The sequence below is a fragment of the Oculina patagonica genome, chromosome 8, assembly GCF_052425735.1.
Source record: "Oculina patagonica isolate OP01 chromosome 8, crgOcupat, whole genome shotgun sequence".
In the NCBI taxonomy this organism is placed as follows: domain Eukaryota; kingdom Metazoa; phylum Cnidaria; class Anthozoa; order Scleractinia; family Oculinidae; genus Oculina; species Oculina patagonica.
Window position 1 is genome coordinate 33,571,148 of NC_135765.1, and position 27,500 is coordinate 33,598,647.

Consider the following 27,500-nt stretch of genomic DNA (forward strand, 5'->3'; position numbering starts at 1 on the left):
ATTTTTAATTTTTTAAGATTTATTCAGCTAATTTTAACGAATTTTTATAGATTTGTAAAGCGCCTAGAGCAGGCCTGGATAGGCGCTATAAAAATGTTTATTATTATTATTATTATTATTATTATTATTATTATTATTATTACAACCCTTGGATGTAATGGGAGGGTCCTGAAGAGGGGTTGGGGGGGGGGGGGGTGGGTTGTGGTTGAGAGGAGCCCATGTTTTCTACTCTAGTACCATTCCCATTTCTTGGTTTGTGATTTCCCGTTCCAGTGACCCAAATCCCATTTTCAGTGACAAAATAGGTAGGCAAATCCCAGTTGCAACTTTACCCGTTCAGGTCCCTCTATTAAACGAACCTCTGGATGTGGAGAATCATTGTAAAAGTAAAAACAAAAAAAATTAAAGTTGACATTTTGCCAGTAGAGACATTTACTGATTTTGTTGCAACTGGGCAAACATTTCGACATTCTAAACTTAAAGTAAATTTGACTTTCTACCCTTCAAGCTTATTACAATAACTCTTAATTAATTTTGCCATTTATCAATAATAGAATGGAAATGTTATTTTCAGTTTAGACAAAGGACAAATGTTACTTACCTTGGAACTTTGACCACATCAAATCTTTGCACAATTTTCTCTGCTACCATTGCTCTGCACTATATATGTATTACAAAGAGAAAGGTAATTCCTTAGCATTGCATTGCGCATCCTTACTGCGCAGATTTTACATGCAATTAGCGCACACACACAAACAAAATGGCCGCTTTTTCTATGCGTCTTGGCTCGCGCGAGAGATAAATTATTGTTTTCTTGTAAACAAACACGGCGACCTATCTTTTCTTCCTCTTAGTTTGCTTTCTGTATAAAGAATACAGAAACGTGTACTTTGCATGTACTCCCAAAGGAATTATTAAAGAATTATGTGGTATAATTAGTAATTTTGCAGTTCAAATAAACATTGTTGTTGTTGTTGGTATATACGAGGTCTTCCTGCTCCCAAACGAATACGGTGACCCCCCCCCCCCCCCCTTTTTATTTCAAAATTTATGTTCCCTTTACATGTAGGTAAACAACCAACAGGCAAAGTTTGATTGAAGATCTATGAGCAGTTCTATTTCCAAGGAATTACCTTAACAGTACTTAAAACAAAATTAAAATATTATTCTTGTCACCTTGTTTTGGATCTCTGCCACTTGCCTCATCCATATGTTACACTTGACAATGTCATAGTTTTGCTCCAAAAACTGGATTTCTGAATAAAGTTTAAAATACATGTGGTTTAGATTCTACATGTAAAGAAGAAAAGAGTAAGTGACCAAGCATGGAGTGAGTTAAATGACAAGCAAGGGAGTATATTATGTACCTTCATCATAAACTGATATCAGGTTCTCTAATTCTTTCTTTCTCTTCAAATCCTTTACATTCGTGATAAGAGATGGGAACTGCTCCATTTCATCTTTGATTCCAATTTTTAAAACGTTCAGCTCATCCTACAAAATATCCGAGGAAATATCATTATGTAAAACATCATCACTAACATCATCACTAAACGTCATTGTCACTAACAGTCCATTTGTTGACGTAAACAGTCCGATGCTTCACCTTCAACTTTAAATTTGATTAAACTTCTTCGTAGTGCATTTGAAAGTTTATTATTGCTGTGTCTGGTCACGCAAGATACCGTAAACACCCGCAGATAAGCCGCATCCGCAGATAAGCCGCACCATGAATTTAGCAACTCAAATTTTGGAAAAAAAGTTTTTTGAAAGTAAATCAAAAAAAATCCAAAGCCGAGTCTTGAGGAGTCTTCTTCATCGAACGTAAACTCACTAAACATTGAAATGGAAATACTTCAGTCTTACCCACAATTTCAGCTCTTTAATATAATGAACACCAACTTTGACATTATAGTTGATCTTTTTCTGGTATTTGTTCAGTGACAGGTAACCAGGCATTTGATTGGACGCGTTCGGGTTTCGTTACTATCGTATCAATAAAAAGATATTTAGGAGCCTTCTGCTGGAGATAAACTTGTTGCATCAAGAGAGTTTCGTAATCAGTTTGACTAATTTGCCATCAAAGTGCTAAACGGGGAAGAAACAGTAGGCCATGATCCCCATCTACCATGCGAATACTCTTGGTATTTTCTCGCTCGTGATGTATCAATATTTATTGTGATGAAAATATAGGCCATCGTCGACACTGCAAACAGCTTTTAGGGGCTTTTAAACTTGCAAAAGCAATCACCAGTACTCCCTTACAGTTTTAATACTATTAATTTGCATACTTTTCCATGAAAGTGTCAATTAACGAAAATTTTCGGCACCTTTTCCAAATTTTCCCACAGATAAGCTGCACCTTCGATTTCGAACGAAGATTTTTGGAAAAAAGGTGCGGCATATCTGCGGGTTTTTACGGTACGCGTTATGGCAGTTACAACTGTCACTGTCACACCATTATCACTCAGAGTCACCGTCATTCATGGTCGCCATCACTCACCATCCCCATTGCTTTCACCGTCACCATCACCTTTACTCACAGTCATCGTCACTCACCGTCACTGTCCCTGTTTTCCCGCGCTTTGTGCCGGCTACATCTATTTGTTTCGAGTTTTGATTGGTTCACTGGATTGTCTGTGCCTTTTGTTTTGGCCAGAGTGATTACTTTGGTTTTGGTTTTAAAATACTCAATGGAAAATCGCTGTTTTGTTGGTTCTACATATATGTCTGAATTTATCAAAACCGGGTCAAAGAAAAGTGACGTCAGTATTCTTGAACAAGTACGTTACTGCGCGAATTGGCTTAGAACGCCACAAGAAAGGGGGGGGGGGGGGGGAAAGAAATACAGCGCTGAAAGGTAGAGAAGAGAGAGGAGAAGAGAAAAAAAGACTGACATTCACTTTAGTTTTTATATCATGGAGTTTGGAGATAGTTTCTGGCGAGAAAAAAACGTGTTTGCAGCGATTTGCGCTCAAAACGGTGAAAATTTCCTTGACCTGGTTTTGATAAATTCAGACATATATATAATCGATCAATTTCCGGATCTCCTATGCTTTGGTATGTAACTAAAGGGACAAGTAAATGTTGAGTTGATAATGAAAAGCACTCACCAGTCTCTTTAGAACTGCTCTGGATTGTCGATATTTGTATCCACTCATGAAGAAAAACCCAAAATAACAGCATACAGACATGATGTCTCCCTACAAGGCATAGTGAAACAAGTAAGTTTGATACAGTAATTAAAAACTTTTTGTTACATGTTCCCCCAGCACAGTTAAGAATAATAAATGTAAATGTTTATTTCATAAAGGGTCTGTGACACGGCTGAGTTTAGTTTTACTTTATGACGTTACTGCAGCTATGGTTCAACAGTAAATGACAAAACCACACACAGCTTTATTACAGAAAATATCTCCCGATCAGACTATATAGCCAGGATTTAAAAAGTGGGAGTCCAAAATTTTTGTAAGGCCTGGCATTGTCCCCATAGGAGGGCCTGAAGAGCAGCCATGCAAGGTGTTTTTCTGCAGTTATGAGTGCAAAGGTATCTAAAGATTTCCAAACTTGCTAAAAAAAACGTCTGTATACAGTTATTCATATTAATTTTCTCTGAAAAGTGGCCGTCCATTAAGGACTCCTGGACTCCCACCTGGCTAAAAGCCTGCTCCCGATATTAACTTTGAAAACTGTTCAAACTAGCAATTTTTCAAGCATCCATATCACAATCTGTTTTAATCTTTCTCAATGTCTGTCCTGTTTTAAGTGGTTATTTTAATTTGTTTTTCACTCCATTTCATTGATAACCATTTTCTTATATCTAAATTTAGCTAAAATCCGTGACACAGATCCTTTAGAGGGTTAATGCTGCGGTTACAAGCAATAAAAACTTAGAATTTGAGACATTTTGACAAAATAAACATGACTCTGGACCATAGAAGGTACCTCCACCAAGTCTTGGGAGTCGAATGGATTTGAAGACTTGAACATTTGATTTGCAGTCGTCAAGGCAAGGTTGATTGTCCATCTACAGGAAAACGATTTTGTTTACTTAGCATTGCACAATTCCCTCAAGACATTTATTTTATATGTTTAATGTCATTCAACATTAAACATCAATAGTGAAAGTTGAGAACCATAAATCATATTACATTTAGTTAATATATACATTTGTAACAAATTATCAATTAATTAAAATAAATATCAATCTTGACTGTCTAGTATTTTCCATGTAATAGCAGACCTGTCATTTAATAAAACTTCTGTAGTGAATGTTTCTGGAACAAATGAATTCACAAGAGCACACAGCACCCTAAAAAGTAAAAAGAAAATAGCTTATTATGAAATAATGAGGGGATATACATTGTATTACTCCAAAATTCATTCCAAATGAACAATAAACAGGGCTTGAGACTAACTTTTTAGCTAGCTAGCCCCTTGGCTTAAGTGACAGCTTTGATTTCACTAGCCAAAACCAATTTTCTACTAGCCAGATTTGAGCAGAGGCACTTTTCTGTCTTCACTGGCTCTATATCATTAACTTTAGGATTAATATTATTTTAGGTTACTCTTTGGTATTATTTTAGCCTGTCCACAGTCTTTGATAATTTTATATGTGACGACGGTGTATAATTGTGAGTTCTGTTCTCTTAGAGTATATTTTGATGTATGGTCAGTTTTCTTCCAGTCAAATTCCTGAAGTTTCAACTAGCCATTTTGGCTAGTGAAAGCACACAACCTACTAGCCAAAACTGCATTTCTACTAGCCTAGTTGGCTACCGTAAGTCTCGAGCCCTGAATAAACTTCACTTAATTCATAGGCTAAATTAACCCAGTATTTAATTATGGTTTAAACTTTTTCAACTTGTGGAAGAGCTTGACAGCACATTTAATTAACACAGAGAAGCAACAACATCAAAATACTAATTAAAAGTAAACTTTTCCCGATCATTTTAATGATGATTTTCACTAATTACCTGCTGTCTGTAAGATCACTTAAACTCTGTGGAAACAAAAATTTAAAAGTTACAAATAATAAAAAAGATTATAACACAAATATATCTTGAAACTAGAACCTAAACAAAATACTCGGTTGCACAAGAAAAAAGATATAAGGGGTTCTTGCTTCACAAAATGTACAGTTTGTTCACATACACTCTGACTCGTAAACACAATCATTTGAAAAACAAAACGTTTCACTATGTTAACTGTAAGTAACTTCCAAACAACCAAGGCATTTTGGGTTTCATTTTGTTCAGCTCAGCGCAGTTTGTTCATAACAGTTTATAAGAAACAAGAGCTCTTAGAGCTTACAACTGCGCTGGTCTCGTGAGCACTTTAGGGGAGCCATGTGGGGGGAACAAAAAAATGCACCCCCCCCCCCTCCCCTTATCCTCTTTACCTGCGTCGAACAATGTTGCGACTGACAAACAAGATGGTAAGAAAACACCTTGCGTGACATTTCATGGTTGACTAGTTCCATCCGAAATTAAACATTTTTCTTATATGCTAATGGTGGCCAAATTTAATTCCCACGATCCTGATCCGTGAAACAAAAAATCTTTAAAATCAGCATCCAGTGTTGTCTTGAATTACCGTTTAAAGATTGAATAACCAGCTCCGAAAATGGAATATTGGAGCAAATAATTAAATCAAATTTGAGAAGAACACTAGACCTGTGTTTTGCTGAATGGGAATTCCCCGGGGAATTAATTTACCAATGACGTAGCCCTTGCAAGTCAGGGCATGTTTGTCTCAGTGGTTTTCCATCAGATTTCAGCAATCCTATAGATGACACAGCTCCAGAAATAAATAACGCTAAAAAATCTATATATTGCACACTTAACATGCTAAGTTTAGACCAGAGGATTTGTTTAGTTTCCGTTTGTAGCAGATTTAAACCTTTCAGAGCATTGCGTGATTCTTGCCGATCAGTGCCTTGTGAAAGTAAAAATTTGTTAACGCCAGCACATTCCAGGACACAAACGTAATGTAAATAAATGTAAATTCTTGCCCGCTTAAGCGTATTTATTTAAAGCATGAAATTTGAGTATTTTCTTCGATTCAAACGCTTCAAAATACTTCAAACTGAATTTTGTACTGAAGTAAAGATTAATGGATTCGCAAAGATTTGAAAGGTAGCTGATAATAGCTTTGAAAAATTACGTGACTCGAGGTCTAGCCGATCGAAAGTGAAACTTGTCATGTCAGCACATTCTTTTACACCAACGTAATGGTATTTATTCACAGATTCTGGCCCGCTGAAATATATTTTTCTTTCGACGCATGAAAATTTAGAATTTCCTTTGAATAAAACGCTTCAAAATCGAATATTTCACACTTAACATTCTTTGTAAAGACAAAAAATAAGAAAATGTTTCCATTTGTTACTGATTTGTAGCTTCTAAACATCGCGTGACATGAGCCTGACCGAGTGGAGGCTTGGTGCAGGTCACCGACAAAACGAAAAATAATAATAATAAACCCCGTGCAGAGCAAGAACTGCGCAGCGCAGTTAATTATGTTTTTTTTGTGCTTCTGATTGAAACTCTGACAGGGAAGCCATTTAAAGGTTTTGTTTACATCATGTTATGCTACTGATATGCCAAGAATATTACTGTCATGACTGGTCTGCACAAGCAACTTTCTACGCTCAACAAAAACGATTTAAAAGGCACGACCCAAACACAATTCATATGAAAAGTCAACTACATACCAAAACACCCCTTGTAAGCTTGCGTCCTTCTCGGTTCATTTTAAGGTGAGCATTCACCATGTCCAGGATGCAGTATTCTGGCGATGGATAGTTCCTTGATCTGTGACGTTTTGTTACCATATCATCTGACTTACTGTTGATCATAGACAGAAATTAATACTTACACGATTGTACAACTGTAAGCTGGCATTTTAAGTAGTCAAAACACCGATCCTTAGGTAGTTAAAGTAGGTACTACATGGTTGATGTAAAATGTATACAGAGAGTATTTGTAGTTTCTGCCTGGGGCAGTTATTTGTGGGCAGAATTACAGTAACTCAAGATAATTATTGAGAGAGTTTGAGGTTCAGTTTGGAACAAGTTCTTTATCTGTAAGGAGGGGTGACTGCTCAAAATGTTGATAGATGTTGAGCAAAATGTACTTATTATAACTCTTAATAAAGAAGATATTCTTAATGGTAAAAGAACGTACGCTGTGCTTGTAGGGCTTGGAGATGGTAACTGAAATGTAAAGGGTGAAAAAAATTGATTAGTAAACATATCTAAAAATAAACTTAGGGATACACAGTCAATTATGTGACTGTGTTAAGTGTAGCTAATCCTTGAATGGAGAGTAGCTGAATGACAGTACATGCAAGGTTATAAATTACAGTCTGACTAAAAAAATTGCTAATAAAATTAGTTATTAATTAATTAACACATTACATGTTAATGTTATCTGTAAGTATTACTTTTAGTGAGAATGAGACAAATTACATGTAGAAACACATGTTTAACAATAAAATATCATCTCAGAAAACAGCTTGGGAGGAATAAAGTTTATGACATGTCCTCTTAAAAACACCGGGCAATTGCATTTTTGACTCCATCTTCCAATGGGCACCAGTGGCAGTGTACCTACAGTACATGTGCTTTTCTTTATATTTAATAACCGGCCTTTGCACCATCTTTCTTACCTCTGGAGTGCCTATTGGTGTCTGAATCAGTGATCTGGATCCAAATCCTGACAGCATGGATTTCTCAGTCTTGTGGGTGGGTGTCTTAGGTGGTGGAGGAGGAGGTGTCCACTAAAAATATAATAAAAAATAAAAAAAGAGGATAAATATCAGTTGAATTATTAATGACCTCAATATATAGTAGTTTTAAATGTGGCTGGAATTTAGGCTAAGGGTGCGTTTCTTTGGGAAAAATCCAAATCCGGATTCTTGATCCAAAAACGTATTTTGCGTTTCTTTACCTATATCCGAAAATGGATTAATCTTGGATCAATGATCTGATCTTTGCTGTGAAAATACAGGTTCGCTCTTTGTAAACACTGCTTTATGGTAAGTTTTCAGGCGGTTATTTCGATCAAAATACAAAAATATTTCACGATAAAAGGAAACAGTGGCTTGATAGGTATGAAGTGTCATTTTAAACCGCATACAGGTTTTCAGAACAGCCACCGTGTGCCTACAGAAGTTGTATCCTTTTGAAATTGTCACGAGTGAAGTTTGCATTGATCATTTCGCAAACATTCTTCGCTCTCAGATGCTTTCTCGCCACATTGTGCTTGAGGCTAAAGAAGAACTATTTCGACGTGTGATTTTTGTAAAAGATTTTGTATGCTGAAATTATTTTAGCTAGGATACATTCGATGAAAAATAAATTTGTGCTGATATTTTATGTTCTGTGCGAAATGTGTTTACGGGGTTGTCATGGCAAAAAATCCATTTTCGGATTATTCGTTTCTTTGGGAGCAAAGTATCCGTGTGATCTGAGATCAGTAATCCAATTTTGGATTTTCCCAAAGAAACGCACCCTAAGTTAGACTGAAACCAGTGGTGGTCAGCAGCTTTTTTTGTGGTTCTCAATCATGCATATAATGGATACCTAATTAAAATTAGTGTCCATTTTATGTTCTAGCCATTTTATGAGCACCTTCCCAAGCCCATCTAGCAATGACTTTAACAGAGAGTTTACACAGCTTTGGCCACAGGGCACAGAGGAGTCAAGTTTGTCCGCAATTCAAAATCTCTACCGTTCAAAACAACCGTCAAAGCGATCGTTTAAAAGCGTACGTGATATATACAGCGCCATCATGCGATACTTGTTTACAGATCGTCTGGTCTGGTGATATTGTATTCGTACCCTCATGCGACATCCGCAGACAGCAATGTTTGTGGGCGTACCAAATTTTCTTCTCGGCACTTTGTGCCTCGTCGGAAAGCTTTGCTTTCCGAAAAAAAAATCGTCGCCCGAATTTTTTTCGCCCCAGGCAACCATTGTCACATGAGGGTACGAATACGATATCACCAGACCAGACGATCTGTAAACAAGTATCGCATGACGGCGCTGTATATATCACGTACGCTTTTAAACGATCGCTTTGACGGTTGTTTTGAACGGTAGAGATTTTGAATTGCGGACAAACTTGACTCCTCTGTGCCCTGTGCTTTGGCCAAATGAAATTGAATAGTATTTAAATTAAAACTAGCCCTCATTGAAACTCATTGCGTGAGACATACTGGTTTCAATAGCATTAAGTGACTAGGAGTATTTCCTTTTCCCCCCTGGATGCTAGTCCATGGCAGGGTCCCCCCCAGCGGTAAATTCGCCGGTATACCCATTTATACACCTGGGTGTAACAGTGAGGCACTATGAGAGTAAAGTGTCTGTAGCGAAATCGATGAGTAATAACGAACAACAAAGAAACAGTAAACTAACTCATTTATTCGCCGAGTGCAACACACAATCAATGAATGGAGACCGCCGCTCCTTGTACTTAAATTGTTACGAAATCTAATAATCATACAAAGCATCTGATTGGCTGAAATCAAACTGGTGATCAAAATAACACGAGCTAGGGCACGTGCCGTATAACGTAACGCAATATCTCTACATCTCCCTCTTTATATAAGATTAAATGCAACGAGAAAATGAAAAGCAAACAAAAACAAAAAAGTTAAAAGTTCAAGTTCAAGGCTCCAATGATAAATGTTCAGTTCACTATGAGATTACAAGATAATCACGTCATGTAATAGTCTTGTTGCCATACAGGCGGACAACGCCTGCGTTCTGAACGGCGTGGTAGCTCCTCCACTGGGTCCACTTCAGGTTCAGTGTGAGCCCCACTGTTTAGGTTAGGACTGGCTACCAGTGGCTCAGCTGACTCTTGCTCGGGGTTCTGATTGGTCTTTTGTCTCAAGTTCTGGGACTGTTTCGGGATAGGATCTGGCAACTCACTTTCCTACAGGCTAACGGGCGGAGGAACTTCAGGTGTCATTCTCAATTGTCGACGGTTTCGACGATATCGTCTCCCACATATCTCGACTTCATAAGATCTGTTTTTCAAGACACGTGTACAAGTCCCCAGAGACCATTCCTGTTTTCCGGGGAGTCTCATGCGGATGGCCTGTCCACATCTCAGTGGTTCGTTGTACTGGCGCACCTGTCGTGATTTGCGATCAGCCAGTTTGGTTGCAGTATCAATGTGAGCGGACTGCATCAGGAGGTTTTCATGTGTAGGAAGCAAGGTTCGCGTACGACGTCCCATCAACCTCTCAGCCGGCGATGTACCGTCCTTTCTGTAGGTGTGTTGCGCCAATCCAGAAGGGCTAACAGGGGGTCCTGTCCATCTGCCTTTGCTTTCTTCATCAGATTCTTGCAGGTTTTCACGGCGTTTTCTGCACGGCCGTTTGATTGGGGATAGCGAGGACTGGAGGTACGATGTTCAAACTGCCACTCTCTCGCAAATGCAGTGAAAGCTGATGACGCAAATTGTGATCCATTGTCAGTGATTAGCACCTCTGGTATCCCATGTCGTGAAAACTGGACTTTACATGCAGCTATCACACTGGCGGACGTTGCCACTTTTAACTCCTGTACTTCAAAGAACCCACTCCAGTAGTCCACCAGGAGAAAGAACTGCTGCTGTCCCAGTTCGAACAGATCGGCGGCGAGCATTGACCAAGGGCGTGGTGGTACTGGATATGTTTTTGCAACGCCTTGCCATTATGTTTCTGATATTCTTCATTGTTCAGTTCATTTATATTTTTTATTTAAGGTAATAGATTACGCGTATAATTTCAGCTTCTTTTCTTCTTTACTTTCTGGTATATATTATATTCTATATTAATAAAGTATCATTTCGTTTGTCTCACGACGTAGTCACGTGTGATGGAGATCGCAACGTTTCGACTGCATACTGCTAGTCTTCATCAGGCGATAAGGTCGACTGGTTGTGCGTTAGCTTATAAAGCACACGGCTGCGCTGTGATTGGTTGGTTTTCAACAGCTCTGATTGGTGCATTTCGATCCTCAGTGTTCTGCATGCTGGTGTACTGTTGTTCCCTCGGCGGTCCGCAGTCGTACAGTTCTCCTGTTGTTGTGTTTTTTGATCGTGGGCATCCATGCTTCAGAAATTTCAATTCCACTGTCCCTGTTGATATTATTAGGGTGAAGTCTTATGTGAATCGCCTCTTTGACCCGGCGTGTGTACCAGTGCGAGTCACGATCAATAAACTTTACCTCATTCCAAAGCGGGTAGTGTCCGGTGTTGTTGGTATGCTCTGCAACGGCGGAAGTCTGGGTGCGTGCGAGTCGGATGTCCCGGTCGTGTTCTTTGATCCTATCTTGCATAGGTCTTCCAGTCTTGCCGATGTAAACTTTGCCAAAGACGCAAAGACGAAAGACGCTGTTGATTCGACTAAGCAAGATGGCGTTGTTTACAGGATTCCAAGTGAATGTGGCAAAGTTTACATCGGCGAGACTGGAAGACCTATGCAAGATAGGATCAAAGAACACGACCGGGACATCCGACTCGCACGCACCCAGACTTCCGCCGTTGCAGAGCATACCAACAACACCGGACACTACCTGCTTTGGAATGAGGTAAAGTTTATTGATCGTGACTCGCACTGGTACACACGCCGGGTCAAAGAGGCGATTCACATAAGACTTCACCCTAATAATATCAACAGGGACAGTGGAATTGAAATTTCTGAAGCATGGATGCCCACGATCAAAAAACACAACAACAGGAGAACTGTACGACTGCGGACCGCCGAGGGAACAACAGTACACCAGCATGCAGAACACTGAGGATCGAAATGCACCAATCAGAGCTGTTGAAAACCAACCAATCACAGCGCAGCCGTGTGCTTTATAAGCTAACGCACAACCAGTCGACCTTATCGCCTGATGAAGACTAGCAGTATGCAGTCGAAACGTTGCGATCTCCATCACACGTGACTACGTCGTGAGACAAACGAAATAATACTTTATTATTGTACTCTACCACGATGAATAACCACAACATTTTTTATGACATTCTATATTATATTTTGTATGTGTGTCCGTGTGTGCGTGTGTGTGTCCGGCCAACAATTTGACAACTCAATTTGTAAACTGGCAACCCGGCATTTTTAACCTAGTGGTTATTTCGGGTTGCCAGAACTCCTTATCTCTAGTAATTTATTTTTATAAATTTTTTTGTAATTTAATTTATTGATAAGGAAATAAAGAGGATGTTGTTGATGGTTGCATGTCTTCACGACACTGATCAGGCTTGTGGGATTGGCAGATGGAGCACTTGGAAATAAAATCTTTCACTTCGGCGTTCATGAGTGGCCAGTACAAAACTTCTCTGGCACGACGAAGACATCCTTCGATTCCAATGTGTGACCTGTGAATTTGCTTCAACATTTCTTTTCTCAGGGATGTAGGTACAACCAGCCGTTCTCCAAGGAATATTAGTCCTTTGTCCTCCACAAGTTCGCTTCGCTTGTCATAGTACGGTGTAAGCACCGGGTCACACTGTTTCTTTGACGATGCCCATCCGCTCTTTATTGACACAATTAGACTTTGCATGACGGCATCGTTCGATGTCTCGCGTCTGAATTCTGCAATTCTGTATGGGGCGATAGAGAGGTTCTCCAAATGGTCAACTTCCTCGATTGAGCAGACGAGACTTGGGTCATGCTCTACAAACTCAGTTGTGTTGCGGTAGGCGCAACTTAAGGCATCAGATATCCACATGAGTTCTCCTTTCTTGTATTGGACATCTAAAGAGTAGTTCTGTAGAGCCATCAGCATCCTCTGAAGCCTTTTTGGTGACTTGTGAACTGGCTTGTTGAAGACTGCTTTCAGTGGTTCATGGTCAGACTCGATATGCACACAATCGCGTCCCAGTATGTACTGATCGAACTTGTTGGCTGACCACACAATTGCTAATAACTCCTTTTCGATTTGGGCGTATCAGGTTTCTGTATCTGTCAGAGCTCTGGATGCAAAGGCGATGGGTTGTCCCTTTTGCATAAGAACCGCACCCAGACCTGTCTCGCTAGCGTCGCATTGGATCGTGACTTCTTCTTCATTGACGTCATAGTATTTCAATACCGGAGCATCAGCCAAGTACTGTTTGATGGTGGTAAATGCTTTCTGGTGTTGCTCAAGCCAGCACCATTCAACTTCCTTATCATCTAGTCTTCTCAATGGTTCCGTCATGTCCGACAATAGGGGCAGAAATTTGGCCAAGTAATTGACCATGCCAAGGAATCTCTTGAGCCCTTTTATGTCACTTGGTGGAGGCATGTCCAAGATGGCTTCCACTTTGGATGGGTCAGCCTTTAGGCCCTCTGGGGTCAGGAGATGGCCCATCAATCTCACTTCAGTTTGGGCTCGCTTCAACTTCGTTTTGTTAAGTTTCAGGTTCCACTCACGGCACTTTTGAAGGAATGCCCGTTCATTCTTTTCAAGGCTGGCATTAACCTCGGCATCTGTGGCACCAAAACCAGCGATGAGAAAGTCGTCTGCAATGACTTCAACGCCTTCGAGGTCTTCAACGAACTCGTGCATTTGTCGCTGCCAGACTTCAGGAGGGGAGGGAAGGGGAGTCGACGTGGAGTGCCAGAACATCACAGTTATGCAAACTTACAAAGCCAAGACCAACGCTTGTGTTTAATGACAAGATTGGCTGGTAATCGCTATCAATGATGTTAAAATCTAGTGACTTTTGCTGTCTTCCAGACCAAACGGGGAGGTTAACTTTGCCGGTGATTTTGCGATGCTCTCCTGTGTACAAGACGATCTCCTTTTGGCAAGGTTTAAGACGCTGAAGCTGAGTGTCTCCTGTAACCTGTTTGTATATCCAGGCGGGAAGTATGTCACACTGAGATCCGGTGTCAATTTGAAATTGAACTTCTGTCTCGGGTGTGGGCGAGGAGATTCGCAGTTTGATGACAGCCATCCGTGCCTGAATTTTGTTCTCAGCAATTGAACCAATGTAGTACGGGTCTTGTTCCGGATCAGCGCTTTCATAAACAGTCGAGACTCTGTTCCTCCTTCTTTGAGAAGAAACTATGCATCTGTGCGCAAAGTGATTCATTCTTCCACACTTGAAACATGTTTTTCCATACGCTGGGCATTCGCGTCCATGGGACATTCCACAATTTCCGCATTCTCTTCTCGGTGGCAGCGGTCTTCTTGTCATTGGCATTTTGGGGAATTTTTTGTCTTCTGTGTGATCCGAGTTTCCTGATTTATTCAATGCGTGGACCAACGTGTCTCCCCCGGTCATTTGTTTAACTTGCTGTTGTGTCTGCTCTGAAGATTTGATTTGGTCCACGGCTTGTTGAGGGGTCAAATCGTTTAAACGGAGAAGTCGCTCGCGTATGCGATCGTCACGTATGCCCAACACGAGGCGGTCACGCAATATTTCATCTGGAGTTTCTAGCGATCGTTCGCAGCTCTGTAACGTAGCTTGTAATATTTTCGCCTGGTTCTTGGTTTCTATTGTTGAAACGATAGCGCTCGTAGATAACTTGTGTTCTCGGGGCACAGAATTGATCGAACTTCTGCAAAACTAGCTCGATGTTATTGGGATCTTCCGTTTCATTCCACGCAAAGGTGTCATGGGCTTTGACACCGTCCTCGCCAATGATGCTTAATAGAGTCGAGACGCGAACAAGACCTTCTTGTTTGTGCACGCCGGTGGCAATTTCGTAGCGTTTCCATGCTAATGTTTCAACAATTTCCATGTCGTGGCTAAATTGTCGTCAAAGCTTAGCGCTTTAGGCGGCGGCAGATTTGACGGAGGCACAAAAATCTGTGGCGTACCTGCTTGTACTGCTTGTGCTGGAGGGTCGGGCATCCTTAGGCGTGCGATTAGACCACCACTTCTGACACCATGTAGCGAAATCGATGAGTAATAACGAACAACAAAGAAACAGTAAACTAACTCATTTATTCGCCGAGTGTAACACACAATCAATGAATGGAGACCGCCGCTCCTTGTACTTAACTTGTTACGAAATCTAATAATCATACAAAGCATCTGATTGGCTGAAATCAAACTGGTGATCAAAATAACACGAGCTAGGGCACGTGCCGTATAATGTAACGCAATATCTCTACAGTGTCTTGCTCAAAAACACAATGCAATGCCCCGGCCAGGGCTCAATCAATGCTGCAGTGTATCTACCATAATGACTTTGTTACTTACTGAGAAAGGTTTGGATGTCAACATCTGCCCTTCGGCCTGTTGAAGAAATTCAGACCGCTCCCAGACAAACCAGATATCATGACACACAAGGCACCATAACAAGTCAAAAACCTGTTGATCAGCAGGAACACAACACAAAAATAAATAATCATAACAAAGAAGAACCGTTAAACTGCCTAGATCTGCTCTATCAACTACCCTTAAAATATTTGGAAAAGAGATTTCATCAAAACTATTTTAAGGGGTGGTAGCTAATGTACACAAGTAGACAAAGAAGCTAAAGAGAAATATTATAAAAATATTTAGAATTGAACTATAATACAATCAAAATCTGGACAAGCTATTGCCAAAACACACCTGCTTACAGTGGCGGATCTAGGGGAGGGGCGCCCAGGGGGGGGGGGGGGGCAGCCCCCCTTTATTTTTAGAACAATTTTTTTTTTCCGAGAGCAGGCCAACCCCTTATTCTAGAGTTTGGATGATCGCCCCCCCCCCCCCCCCCATTGGTGGAAATTGGGTAGTTCTGAGATTACAGTGAAAACTGTCCACAGAAAATGACAATGATCATTTTTTTCCAAATAAATGTGATATTAATCGTTCATGGGATTGATGAAATGGTAATGACTTACACTGAAACTATTAGAGAGATTGGTGAAGGTCTGAAATTTGCCATATATTCATTTTTTATCCAGACACCCTCTATTAAGAGACTGTTTTGAAAATACAAATGTACCAAAACTGGGAACTTTTAGTTTAACATGCAGACTACAATGAAACTTAATACTCCTCATAAGAGAACAAGACTCGGAAAACAACTATAATTTATTTTTTAATTAGCCTTTCTGAGAATTGTCAGCTTAATTAATGGACAGGATTGCTTCCCAAGGAAAGTACACTTCAAACAAGACAAACCTGATCGGCACATCTCATGGCAAACATTCTGGAATCCACATATGTGTCCTTAGGGATTACTTTCCTAAAAACAGAAATAGCAATATTGAAGCTGTCCATGAACACACAGACAGGAACCAAATGAAGTGTTCCCAGTAGAGTCCACCTGTCAGTCCATGCATCCATCAGTCCAGCCGAGTGGGTCATTCGTTCGTTCATTCGTTTGTTTGTTTGTTCTTTCTTTTTATGAGTATACACAACACAACATGTCCAGCCAAGTTCCCTAGATAGGACCACCTGCATGACTAAACAGTAACTATGCACCAAAGTTAAGTCCTACTGCAGTTGAATCCCCACAATTTTTTGAACCTCCTGGGGAGTTCAAAGGGGGGAATTATATTGCAATGTTGGACACAGGGAATGATCGAGAAATCGATTTTCCACAGCACTAAATAAAATTATTATTATATTGTGCGTGAGCCTAAAATAATTAATGTTAAATTATAATATAATATTTAGCATTCTGTTTATTTAATAAAATAAAATTGAGATGCTTTAATTGTCAAAACTGTATTGCCATTGATGATATGATTATTGCGGTTGCTCAGATACATTGTTACTTTATTTACTTACGCATGTTTTAGTTCCTTCACTATCCATTCCACTCTTGTTGTCTTCTGTTGTTGGGTCAGCCTGGGAGGAAAAATGTCAAATATACAACTGTAGTATTTATAAAAGTAAATGTATTATTTATTAGTTTCAAGTAAATTTACTTACCCATCAAAACTTTGCAGTTTCTCTAATGGTCGGCCAGTTAAACCTGGTAAAAAAAGGAAAGAAAAATAAAATAAGAGATTCTAAATCCAAGGTATCCATCACTCTTGGTAATATTTGTAAATTAATGGTTAGGCAAAATTTAGATGAAATCCATTTCTACTGAAATCTTATGCCAAGATACATTTTCTGCAGGTTATGACAACATTTCTGTTCCTCATCTTTGCCATGTATGTACCTGGACTCAGTAGAGGTATTTGGTTGTCTAATATGTCAGTGCTCGAAAAAAACTTGAGTTCCAGCTTGCAGGTGAGGCAAGTAACTCTCAAATTTTGCTTGCCCAGACACTATACCCCCGTGCCCAGGTTTTGTCGAGCCCTGAATGTGACCCTAAAGTGGGGCATTTGAACACCTGATTTTGGCCTGGGGAAGTTCTTACAATGTATCTTCAAAAGTTCAAATGCCCTGGGTGTGTCCCAGAGGAGAAAGTGGTTGGATGTTGAAGTTTCGATTTGATTGGTACATAAGCTGATAGCGTGCTTTGGCTGATATTACATGTAGATGTCATGGGATGAACATGGCAATCATACAGTCCACATGTAAGCCAGTCTGCGAGTATGGCAAGTGCACCGTTTTTAAATGTTCATTACACACGCCAGAATTGCAGCACTAAACACGACTGCTGAATGCAGCTCTAAGCTGTATATACGCGTGAGTTTCTGACATCCAGTCGTATCGTACACGGTGCACGCAGCGTAAACAATTTATGGCTCAGCACGCGCAAGATCTCATGGAGTTCCGCCACACTCTATAGACTGGCATGAAATGTACATGTAAGAGTACTATCTGTGAACATTGCTGCTTACTTTCAAGAAGAACCTTCATGTTGTATCCCTTCAGCAGATCAGTCAGGATATTGTGCATGAAGTGCCCTGAGGGTGACAGTCTCAAATTCACCCACGCAGTGAAACCATTAATTCTAGTCCTCAAAGACATGATGTCTGGCAGATCAAGTATCAGGTGGTCTTGTGTCTCTTATCACAGGCTGATGCACCGTTATTTTACTGCTTGATATTAAGGTAAAGGTCACAGACCAAATTAAGACATCACAGTTGTGGCAAAACCAAATCTCGGCTGCTCTCTAAATTCCATAAAGTTTCACACTCCGAGATAAAACGGTCCGGCCCCATCACTCCAGCATCTTGCAAAGCTTTGATACATTTCCGCAAGATCTGTCTCTGGTAGTTCCAAAATTTTGATGAAGCCTTTTCTTTGTATTGTACTTTTGAGTAGTAATTTCAAGTCACCAGATTAATCTGAATTAATGTAAGAGCTGTCCGCTTTTGCTTGGCAACAAATCCAAGAAGTAAACAAACTCTAATCTTCTACGAAAATTCTTTTCCGTAGCCAAGCTTCAGTGCTATAAACAGCAAGAACACACTCTTTGATTTCACCGTTATTTAAGTCTAGCAGTTTTGCGGCAAAGGCAAAGGAACTATTAGAATTCTCCAATGTTTTTCACTCACAACTTCGTCGCCATCTTGTTTTTATGGAACACTAGTCTCCAGTCTTCCGTTGCTGGCCTAGAATAACCGGGAGGACCTGGAAGCTACAGTCACACTCGAAAGTCACACATTCAAACTTTATTAGGCACGGTCACGAATAATCATACATTTTCCGATCAAATGCGTTTGTGTTTTCGGCTCATGATGTCTCAAGCAGTTCAAAGCTTCGACTATCTTGTGATCGGTGGTGGATCTGGTGGTTTGGCTAGTGCACGAAGAGCTTCTTCTCTTGGAGCTAAAGCCGCTGTAATCGAACATGGAAGGCTTGGTGGAACTTGTGTAAGTTTAAGCCTAATAATTTGTCTACTGCTGTGCAAATTTCTCTGATCTGGGCTTGGTCTTAAATAAGCTTATTATAAATACCTTCAGTTAAGCTTTTATTGGCTCCGTTTTCTTCCCTAACGCTGCAAAGTTTACACAAAGTTTGATGTAATGTTTCATGAATATCAGTACGGTATTAAAAATTGACACCTTTCGAAAATGAATCGAAGGATGGGCGTTAATTTTCAACAGGAATAAGCTAAGTGTTAAATAAAGGCGTGAACAGGCCTCGCTGAACTTTTAGCGGATTGTTTAATCTTGTTGGGTCTTTTTTAATAGCATTGTAGTGAAAACTACTTGAGTTTGTTGATGTCGGTTCTGAAAGCTATTTAAATGCGTCAAATCTTGGTTATCTATCTTAACTGCCTCCTACTTGTGCTATCTAGCTACCGCCGGCATCAATAAATAAGACTTAAATGCAAATTGCCCTTTTATATAATTGATCACACATTTCAAGTTCTACAATAACTACAATAGAACGTGGTTTTAAACAGAGCTACATGTAACAAATACCGGTATGAGCTAACTAAATTACAAATCCAGTTTACTGATTAATTTTAAAGATCTATTGAAAAATTTGTAATAAATATATTTTTAATTAATGATTAGTTTAGTTGATTAAGGTTAAAAACTGCATAGTCATGGTGTGGTCATTAACTATACTTTGTCAAGTGGTTCCATGCAGTTAAGTCTTTTATTGCATATTATTAAACTATATTATAAAACTTGTTATTTATCCTACTTAATACTGTACATACATCCATACCCGAATATAATTAATTTTGTCAAGGCCTCCCATGCAGTATATTTTAAGGGGGGATCAGTAGGAGTGAAACACGATTGCCCAGTAAACTTAAAACAACATCGTGGGAGGCTTAGCCTGCAATATGGGCCTATTTTAGCGAGTGAGCACATTTTGAATGGGCAAGCTCCAGCTTGGTTTGAACTCAGGAGAGGCTTGGGGAAAGAGGAAAAAAGGGACATAGGGACATTTAATTCTGCCATATATAATGGCTGTAACTAACATTTGCCACGACTGATGAAGGGTTTATTCCCAAAACATTTCAGCTGAAACTGAACTTAGCACTTTTTAACCAAGACTTTTATACAAAATTTTTTCACCTCAACACAAAGTGCTACAGTCATAGCACCTTTACACGAAAATTTGAGCAGGTCCAAATCCAGTGAAGGTGTATACCCCAGGGCCGGGGGGGTACTCCGGCTTGTAGATGTCGGGGATGATCGAAGGATTTTTTTGGGTTTGAAATTTTCGATTCCGGGATTTTTTTGGGTTGGAAAATTTGGCAAGTATTTTTTTGGGTGACTTGATTAAAATAGGAGATTTTTTTGGGTATTAAAAACGAACTTAAGTGCCTTGGCGCGGCCTTGGCGTATTTATGGTATGATGAATAAACAAACACGAGTGTTCAATTTTTTATGGTTTTCTTTGTGTTATATTATTGCCCCTCCTGGCAATTTAGGGGTAATTTGACAAGGGATTTTTTTGGGGGGTTATTTTTTGGTCCAGGGATTTTTTTGGGTAATGTCGGAAGACTTAGGGACTTTTTGGGGTCCTGAGTTTTTCCTCCATTCGATCATCCCCGTCATTTACAAGCTGGAGTACCCCCCCCCCCTCCCTGGGGTGTATACCCAAGAGCTTATGTTGAGAGTAGATACGAGATAAGAGCAGAGAGAGAGTTTGAACTCTCAGCCAGTTTACATTTAACATAATTATAATTTATACTCTTTTTAGTAAGTGAATGTGTGTCCAGCAGTAGCAATGAAATATATATATGATAGATGCAAATGCAGCCTATATACTAAAGGTCGTGGGTTCGACTCCCGCTCAGAGCCTGAATTTTTTTTCAGGTTTTCAGTAGTATAGGCCGCATTTGCATCTATCACATATATACTCTTTTTAGTACTAAATCAAGGGAATGTGGTTTGATACTTTTTCTGCTTTTTGCATTCACCAGGTAAATGTTGGCTGTGTTCCAAAGAAGGTCAGTGGTTTGTATTCTAAACTTTCTGTTTATTGTGCACACTCATTTGACTTATAATTTGTCACAAAATCTTTCCATTTCAATTAAGGAAAGATTGTGCTAATGACGAGAAAGAACTGTTCTACTTTTTTGTTGCATTTATTTAACACATCACTTGATAATCATTCATCTAATAAATAATAATAAATAATAATTAAAATATAATATGTCCTCTATGTGATGTTATTTTCCTGATTGTAGGTGATGTTTAATACAGCTCTCCATGCTGAATATATTCATGATCATGCTGATTACGGCTTTGATGTCACCCTGAATAGCTTCTCTTGGGCGTAAGTGTACACTTAAACAAGTTAAATACATGTATATTGTTCAAACAAGTTATTTTTATTGAGGTTTTTTTCCTTTTCTGGGCGTTGCTTGGAATCTTATGTATTCAATAAAGACCACATATACTTTTAGTAATAATAACCACAAGGCAACTGATCTTTAACATGCATAGTGTACTGTACCTGACTGTCCTGAAGCATTTTGACTTGTAAGTACAGTCGAAGCTCTCGTAAGCGGACACCCTCGGGACGCGAAAAAAGTGTCCGTAACTGGAGCTGGCCGCTTACGAGAATGGTTCTCTTAAGCGGCCACTAGAGGTGTAGGGGATAGATGGTCGCTTACGGGAGCTTGCCCAGCTAACAATAACCGGACGGACGTGGATGACTACAAAACAAGCACTAAAATATGGTACTGTTATTACTGTAAAATCATTGTAACGAACGGTGATGTGAAGTTGATAGATAAAGACAAGATACAGAGGTTGTTAATAGGATTTTTAGTTGGGGTGTCCGCTAACGGGAGCTTAAAAACAAAGAAAAAGCCTAAGTCATATTCTCTGAAAGTGTCCGCGGCCGCTTATGGGAATGTCCGCTTACGAGAATGTAAAAATACAGAGTTTGTATGGGAATTAAAACGGAGTTTCAAACAAGGTGGCCGTAAGTAGAGCTGTCCGCTTACGAGAGTGTCCGTTAAGAGAGCTTCGACTGTATCATCTTCAAGTTCATTTGGCTAACAATAGAAAATTATTGTTTCAAATAGGACTGTTAAGAACTCAAGAGATGCATATGTCAAGAGATTAAATGGCATTTATGAGAACAATCTGAAAAAGGTAACATTTTTTAATTTTAGTGAAAGCTTAATAATTAGATGTAATATAGTTTCCTGTATGATTAATTTTATTTCTTTCACCTTTAATGTAAAGTTTTCCAGTCATGTTAGTCACACAGTATATTAGACAACAACAACAACAACAACAACAACAACAACAACAAAGTTTATTTGAACTGTAAAATTACAAAGAAATGTTTAAACAATAAATAAATTAAAAATACATACAGTTGCTGGTCACCCAAAATAACTAAAAAGCTAAACTAGTTGGGTGACCACCATTTATTAATTTAAAATAAATACAACTTCAGAAAAGAGGCATTTTTAGACTTGTTGGTTTTGCCAATTTCTTAATAATATTTTGCTTCAAATTTTACTGTATTGTTTGTTATAGGCAACAATTAGTAAAATGGATTGAAAAGAATTAATTTATAATAAATTAGAAAAAGTAACTAACTGAAGTTAAGTTATCATTGATCATTTATTAATTAGCAAATAGTCATTAATTAATCAATCAATTTATTATAATTATATATTGTATACTATTTAATTAAATATAATATTATTTTTACAGGATGATGTGACTTATATTCCTGGCCATGCTGTCTTTACACCAGAAGGAAATGTCAAAGTTGGCGACAATGTGTACAGCGGCAAACATATCTTGATTGCTTGTGGTGGAAGACCAACGGTACCAGCATTTCCAGGTACAATTGAACTGCTCTGCAGTCTGATTGGCTGAGCTATTACCGTAATGATTTGATTTAGCGCCCTCCTGCCAATAAACGCCCCCTTCCGAATAAGCGCTCCCGTTCGGATGTGTTTTTGTCAATAAGTGCCCCTATTCATATAAGCGGCCTCATTCTTATAAGCGCCCCTATTCTAATAAGGGCCCCTATTGTGGATTAATTACTGCCCCTACTGAAGTCATTGACATCGAATACTAACCATACCGTACTTGCATATATTTAGTGCTAAAATGAAAAATTCTTTTAAAATAACTGAACTTTTAACAATTTATTACTCTCTTATTGTTAGTTATTTTAATATTTATTAAAATTTTGTTTTGAACATTTGATTGTTTCTCAAAAAATTAAATAAGCGCCCTGTCCCGAATAAGCGCCCTGTATCGAATAAGCGCCCTCTCTTGAAGGGCCAAAAGTAAATAAGCGCCCCGGGTGCTAAAACGAATCATTACGGTATACACTGTTTGCGTACATGTATGTGTCTACAAATCTAATGATAAAACCTCAATGCTTCACATTATAATTAGAGTATAACAATGCCCTTTCAACAGGCTGCCAGTACGGCATTACCAGTGATGGATTCTTTGAGTTGGAGGATCTGCCAAAGTAAGCTATGCACACTGAATTCCATTTCAAAAATTGAACACCAACATTAACAGACACTTCTGACTTTTTGACTCAACATTTGAAATTACTATCAGTGCTAGCTGAGGGATACATTTAATGTACCACTAAATTAGAACTAATCACTAATCAAAAAGTCTTATAATTAGCGTAATGACAACAGAATCACATCAAGACCATACATGTATGTAATAAGCGTGTTTGAATGTTTTTATCAGTTGTCACTTCTTATTTTGGAACCACTAAGTAAAGGTTATTTTTATACATAATTTTACTGTGGTATTAAACTGACAATACTTTCGGGACTTTGATAACTGGATATACACTGTATGCTTAATAGGGGTGGCTGCAATTAATGGGTGGCTGCAATTAATGGGTGGCTGTTTAATAGGGGTGTGACTGTACATGTATATTTTTTCATACTGGAAGAAATAAAGCATTATAAAATAACCTATAAGTAAATATGTTCTTTTAATCTATCAGGAAAACTGCTGTAATAGGAGCTGGATACATTGCTGTAGAGTTGGCAGGCATACTGAACGCCTTAGGCTCCAAAGTGTCATCTCTTATAAGATATGACAGGGTATGTCATAAAAACTACATAGTTTTACTGTCGAATGTAAAATGATCAAACTTTTTAAGGGAACCTAATGTTAGTATGCTTAAATAAAGGAGCTCTATCTACTAGGGCGTGTAATTTCAGAATTGCGGCCACACACTAATTGAAGGGCTAGATCATTGGTGCAAAAAGGGCATAGGTAGTGTATACCTGCCAACTCTCACGCCTTGGGCGTGAGTCTCACGCCTGCGAGTTGAAAACTTCGTTCTCACGCCAACTCACGCTTACGAACCAATTTCTCACGCCTAATCATTAAATATTACAACCACAAACGACACACTTTCTAAAAAATGTAAACTCAAACCAATGTGAGAAACAAAAACTCCATGTTAAATGAGTAAATGGCGATACTTTTCCTGAAATCGCAGAACTTTGACAAAAAAAAAGCGTTGGGAACGAGGTCGTGTTTAGCAAAACACGTCCACGCACTGGGATCGGGATATGTTTGGAACGTCGTCGGAATACTTCGGACATCTTCGGAAAACTTCGGATATTGTCGTATCGTCTTCGGAAATCCTGGCACTCTCAGGATAAAAATCTCACGCCTTTGACCCAGAAAAAGTTGGCAGGTATAGTAGTGAGTTTTGGCTGAAAATCCACATCTCCAAAACTATAAGACTCCAAATCTCACATGCAGATTTGTTTACGTCCACAATTAATTGTTACAATTAAACAAAGGAATTCCTAATGACGCCAACTGGAAAAACCAAGTTATTTGCATACCTTATTTCTCAGAAATGAAACAGAAGCCAGCGAAAAAAATATAGTCACATGATTAACACATGTCAACAAACCGGCACATGAAATTTGGAGTTTCCTTCGCAATGTTCATTCTTTGCCGGAATTACAAACGCCCTTTTTGCACCGAGCCCTTCAATTATGCAACAAAAAAGCATGTGGGGAGCCAGTCATGCAGAATAGAATTTTGTAGTTGGATTGATAATTTTTGAAATTGGCTTTTGTTAATTATTGTTGTTAAACTTGTCTTTTTTTAAATAACTAAAAAGTTTGATTTTTGCCATAGGTACTTCGAAACTTTGACTCCATGATAAGTGAAGGAGTCACCAATGAAATGGTCAAGGCTGGAATTGACTTGCAAACTCGTACGTCAGTAAGTGTAAAGTTTATTATCCCTTTAATTCTCACTAGTGATCAACACGTAATTTCTCCTTCCATTTGCAATACAAAGTCAACCAAACAGGTGATGAGAATTAAGAAAATCATCAACTAGAAGTATATAACTGCTAAAAATAGGCCTGCAATGCATGTAAAAGTTACAGAAACATAGATCTCTGCACACATTGCATGCCTATGATTATACACTCTTGATTAACCAACCAATTCTCTTAACAAACAATGAAAGAAATATAGGCATTCACTAAGGAGAATTCAGCATTTGGAGATGAAGACTGAACCACCATCTTCAAAGAAAAATTAATAGTTAATTCCTCCTTTCTATTGACCAAGTCTTTTTCTAAATAACAATTTGTTCTGCCATTGAGATACATGTAAATCATAATCCATTTCAGATCGAAGAGATCATTAAAGACCCCGAGACTGGTCTGATGACTGTGCACGCAAAAGATAAGGTGGCTCTGTCAGGTTTTGACTGCATTATATTGGCAATCGGAAGAGGCCCCAATACTGATACCCTTGGATTAGATGGTTTGGTATGTCATCAACAACATGAAACATTAAACTAAAAAATAATAAAAAAAATTAATATTTATTTTATAGTGATTTAATTTCCTCTAGCAAGGTGAAGCAGGTAGTAAGATCGTTTGCTTTTGTTTTTGTTTTTTCCAAATGACTACTACAGTCGAATCCCGATAACTCGAACCTTCAAGGGGAATCGAAAAAGGTTCGAGATATCGGGAGTTCGAGTTATCGAGGGTAAAATTAGTAAGAAAATGACCCGAAGGGGAATCGAAAAAGGTTCGAGTTTGCGGGAGTTCGAGTTATGAAGGTTCGAGTTATCGGGATTCAACTGTATACACCGTGCATCGAACCTGAGATCTACAGGATAATTGTTTTTTTTTTCTTGAGGCTAAACACATGACTGCTTTGTACTATCATTTATCAAGAACTGCTTTCAGCGGCGTATCTAGCCTATAGGCCCGTAGGCGCGGGCCTAAAAACGTTTTAGCCCACTCACTGAAAAACGAGAAACTGCATACAACCTAAGGGACTCTTAAAACAAACTCAATGTTCCATTATCATGCACTTACTATTGCAAAAATAGCTTTACCTATAGCGGCGCAATCTTATGGAACAGTCTTCCTATTAACGTAAGACGAGCAGAGTCCCTTGGGTAATTTAAAGATCTAATTGAACAAGTACTCTAGGGCACGGCATTTGAGGAAAGCAGCTTTTTATATATTTTATATTTTATTATTTTACCAAGTGATAGGTATGATTGCTCTTTTGAGGGCCTTTATCTGGAGCATAACCACGAACCCTCCCTCCCCCAGCCCTCCATCTAGAAGTGGCCGGCCTACAAGTCTTTAGAAAGCTGGCTACACCCCTGGCTTTAAATTGCTTTTCCAATCTTTTAAAACACTGTGATTAATTGTATTTTTAATGTCAACAGGGTATAAATGTTGACCGCAAGGGGCATATACTAGTTGATGAGGTAGGTATGTGCTCGATTCTGGAACGTGGCGTGCGCCGCCGAAACAAACGCTTAGTTTTGGAATCTCTGCATTTCACTGTGAACACTGAAGATGTTAATGAATGCCAGCCCTTCCCTAAAGCGTATTTGCCACTAATTGTAGCCCTTAAGGCCGTCACAAGTTTTAGAATATAAATTTATTTCATTTAGTCATTTTATTATGAGGAAGGCAGCAAAAAGCTGCCGAAAATAATGCACTTTCTTGCGAGTAAAACTCACCTCTCAGCTGAACTTTTAGGTAGTCGACGCGACGAATGTTAGAGAAAACCAACAAAATGAAAAGCTTTCACAAATTTTAACATTTTTTAAGGTCTGATACAACCATATTTGTACTTTTATTATGTCCACTGACGGCCCAAACAGGGTATGCGATCAGGTTCCATTTATTTTAGTGAACTTTTTGTCAAACTCAAATTGGAGGAAGATGCTGATTTAAAGTTTATTAATATGTTGCTTTATTTATTTCTCATTAAGTTCCAAAACACATCAAGGACTGGTGTTTATGCCCTGGGGGATGTCTGTGGTAAAGCTTTACTTACTCCAGGTAAATGTTTAACTGAAGCTTTTTGACATATACCAGTTTTAGTTTATAATTCCTTTGAAAAAGGCACATGTACCTAAGCCACTTTCCTTTTTTTGTCCAAAAACTGGTTGGCTTGGTTGCTTGTTGGCTGTATCCCATTCCAGGGGGGAGTAACTCACAGTGTGGGGGTGCTGGTCATCTTGCTTATGGCTATTCGTTTGAAGGACATTAGTTTAAATGCTTTAAACCGTAAGATTAAACTATTAGACACTTTTATAGCATCCGTTAGAATTTTTTTCAACCCTTTTAATTATTTATAATGGCTCCAGCCATCCGTTAGAACAAATTGTGCAACCGTTAAAAGGTTTGTATGATCCGTTAGGCAAAACTAGTTAGCCATTAGAACGTTAT

The 27,500-nt window shown here is 38.9% G+C and overlaps 2 protein-coding genes across 2 annotated transcripts in view; one reads left to right on the plus strand and one right to left on the minus strand.

Moving 5' to 3' along the window:
• LOC144662111 (uncharacterized) overlaps positions 1-17,977 on the minus strand; it is a 30,035-nt gene extending 12,058 nt beyond the window's left edge. Inside the window, exons 1-15 of the mRNA XM_078522851.1 lie at positions 17,729-17,977; positions 16,866-16,908; positions 16,722-16,781; positions 16,110-16,173; positions 15,198-15,308; positions 7,672-7,782; positions 7,188-7,216; positions 6,716-6,848; positions 4,977-5,002; positions 4,244-4,312; positions 3,946-4,027; positions 3,114-3,203; positions 1,368-1,494; positions 1,177-1,256; positions 602-660 (exon numbers count right to left, since the gene is read on the minus strand). Coding sequence (XP_078378977.1) covers positions 602-660; positions 1,177-1,256; positions 1,368-1,494; positions 3,114-3,203; positions 3,946-4,027; positions 4,244-4,312; positions 4,977-5,002; positions 6,716-6,848; positions 7,188-7,216; positions 7,672-7,782; positions 15,198-15,308; positions 16,110-16,173; positions 16,722-16,781; positions 16,866-16,908; positions 17,729-17,858 — 1,214 coding nt within the window. The 5' untranslated portion in view covers positions 17,859-17,977. The remainder of the gene's footprint in view (positions 1-601; positions 661-1,176; positions 1,257-1,367; positions 1,495-3,113; positions 3,204-3,945; positions 4,028-4,243; positions 4,313-4,976; positions 5,003-6,715; positions 6,849-7,187; positions 7,217-7,671; positions 7,783-15,197; positions 15,309-16,109; positions 16,174-16,721; positions 16,782-16,865; positions 16,909-17,728) is intronic.
• A 541-nt stretch (positions 17,978-18,518) lies between these two features.
• Positions 18,519-27,500, plus strand: part of LOC144662122 (glutathione reductase, mitochondrial-like) — an 11,321-nt gene continuing 2,339 nt past the window's right edge. Inside the window, exons 1-11 of the mRNA XM_078522862.1 lie at positions 18,519-18,706; positions 20,725-20,751; positions 20,992-21,080; positions 21,838-21,907; positions 22,481-22,613; positions 23,204-23,258; positions 23,760-23,859; positions 24,920-25,006; positions 25,425-25,565; positions 26,486-26,527; positions 27,041-27,110. Of these exons, the coding sequence (XP_078378988.1) occupies positions 18,548-18,706; positions 20,725-20,751; positions 20,992-21,080; positions 21,838-21,907; positions 22,481-22,613; positions 23,204-23,258; positions 23,760-23,859; positions 24,920-25,006; positions 25,425-25,565; positions 26,486-26,527; positions 27,041-27,110 (973 nt within the window). The 5' untranslated portion in view covers positions 18,519-18,547. The remainder of the gene's footprint in view (positions 18,707-20,724; positions 20,752-20,991; positions 21,081-21,837; positions 21,908-22,480; positions 22,614-23,203; positions 23,259-23,759; positions 23,860-24,919; positions 25,007-25,424; positions 25,566-26,485; positions 26,528-27,040; positions 27,111-27,500) is intronic.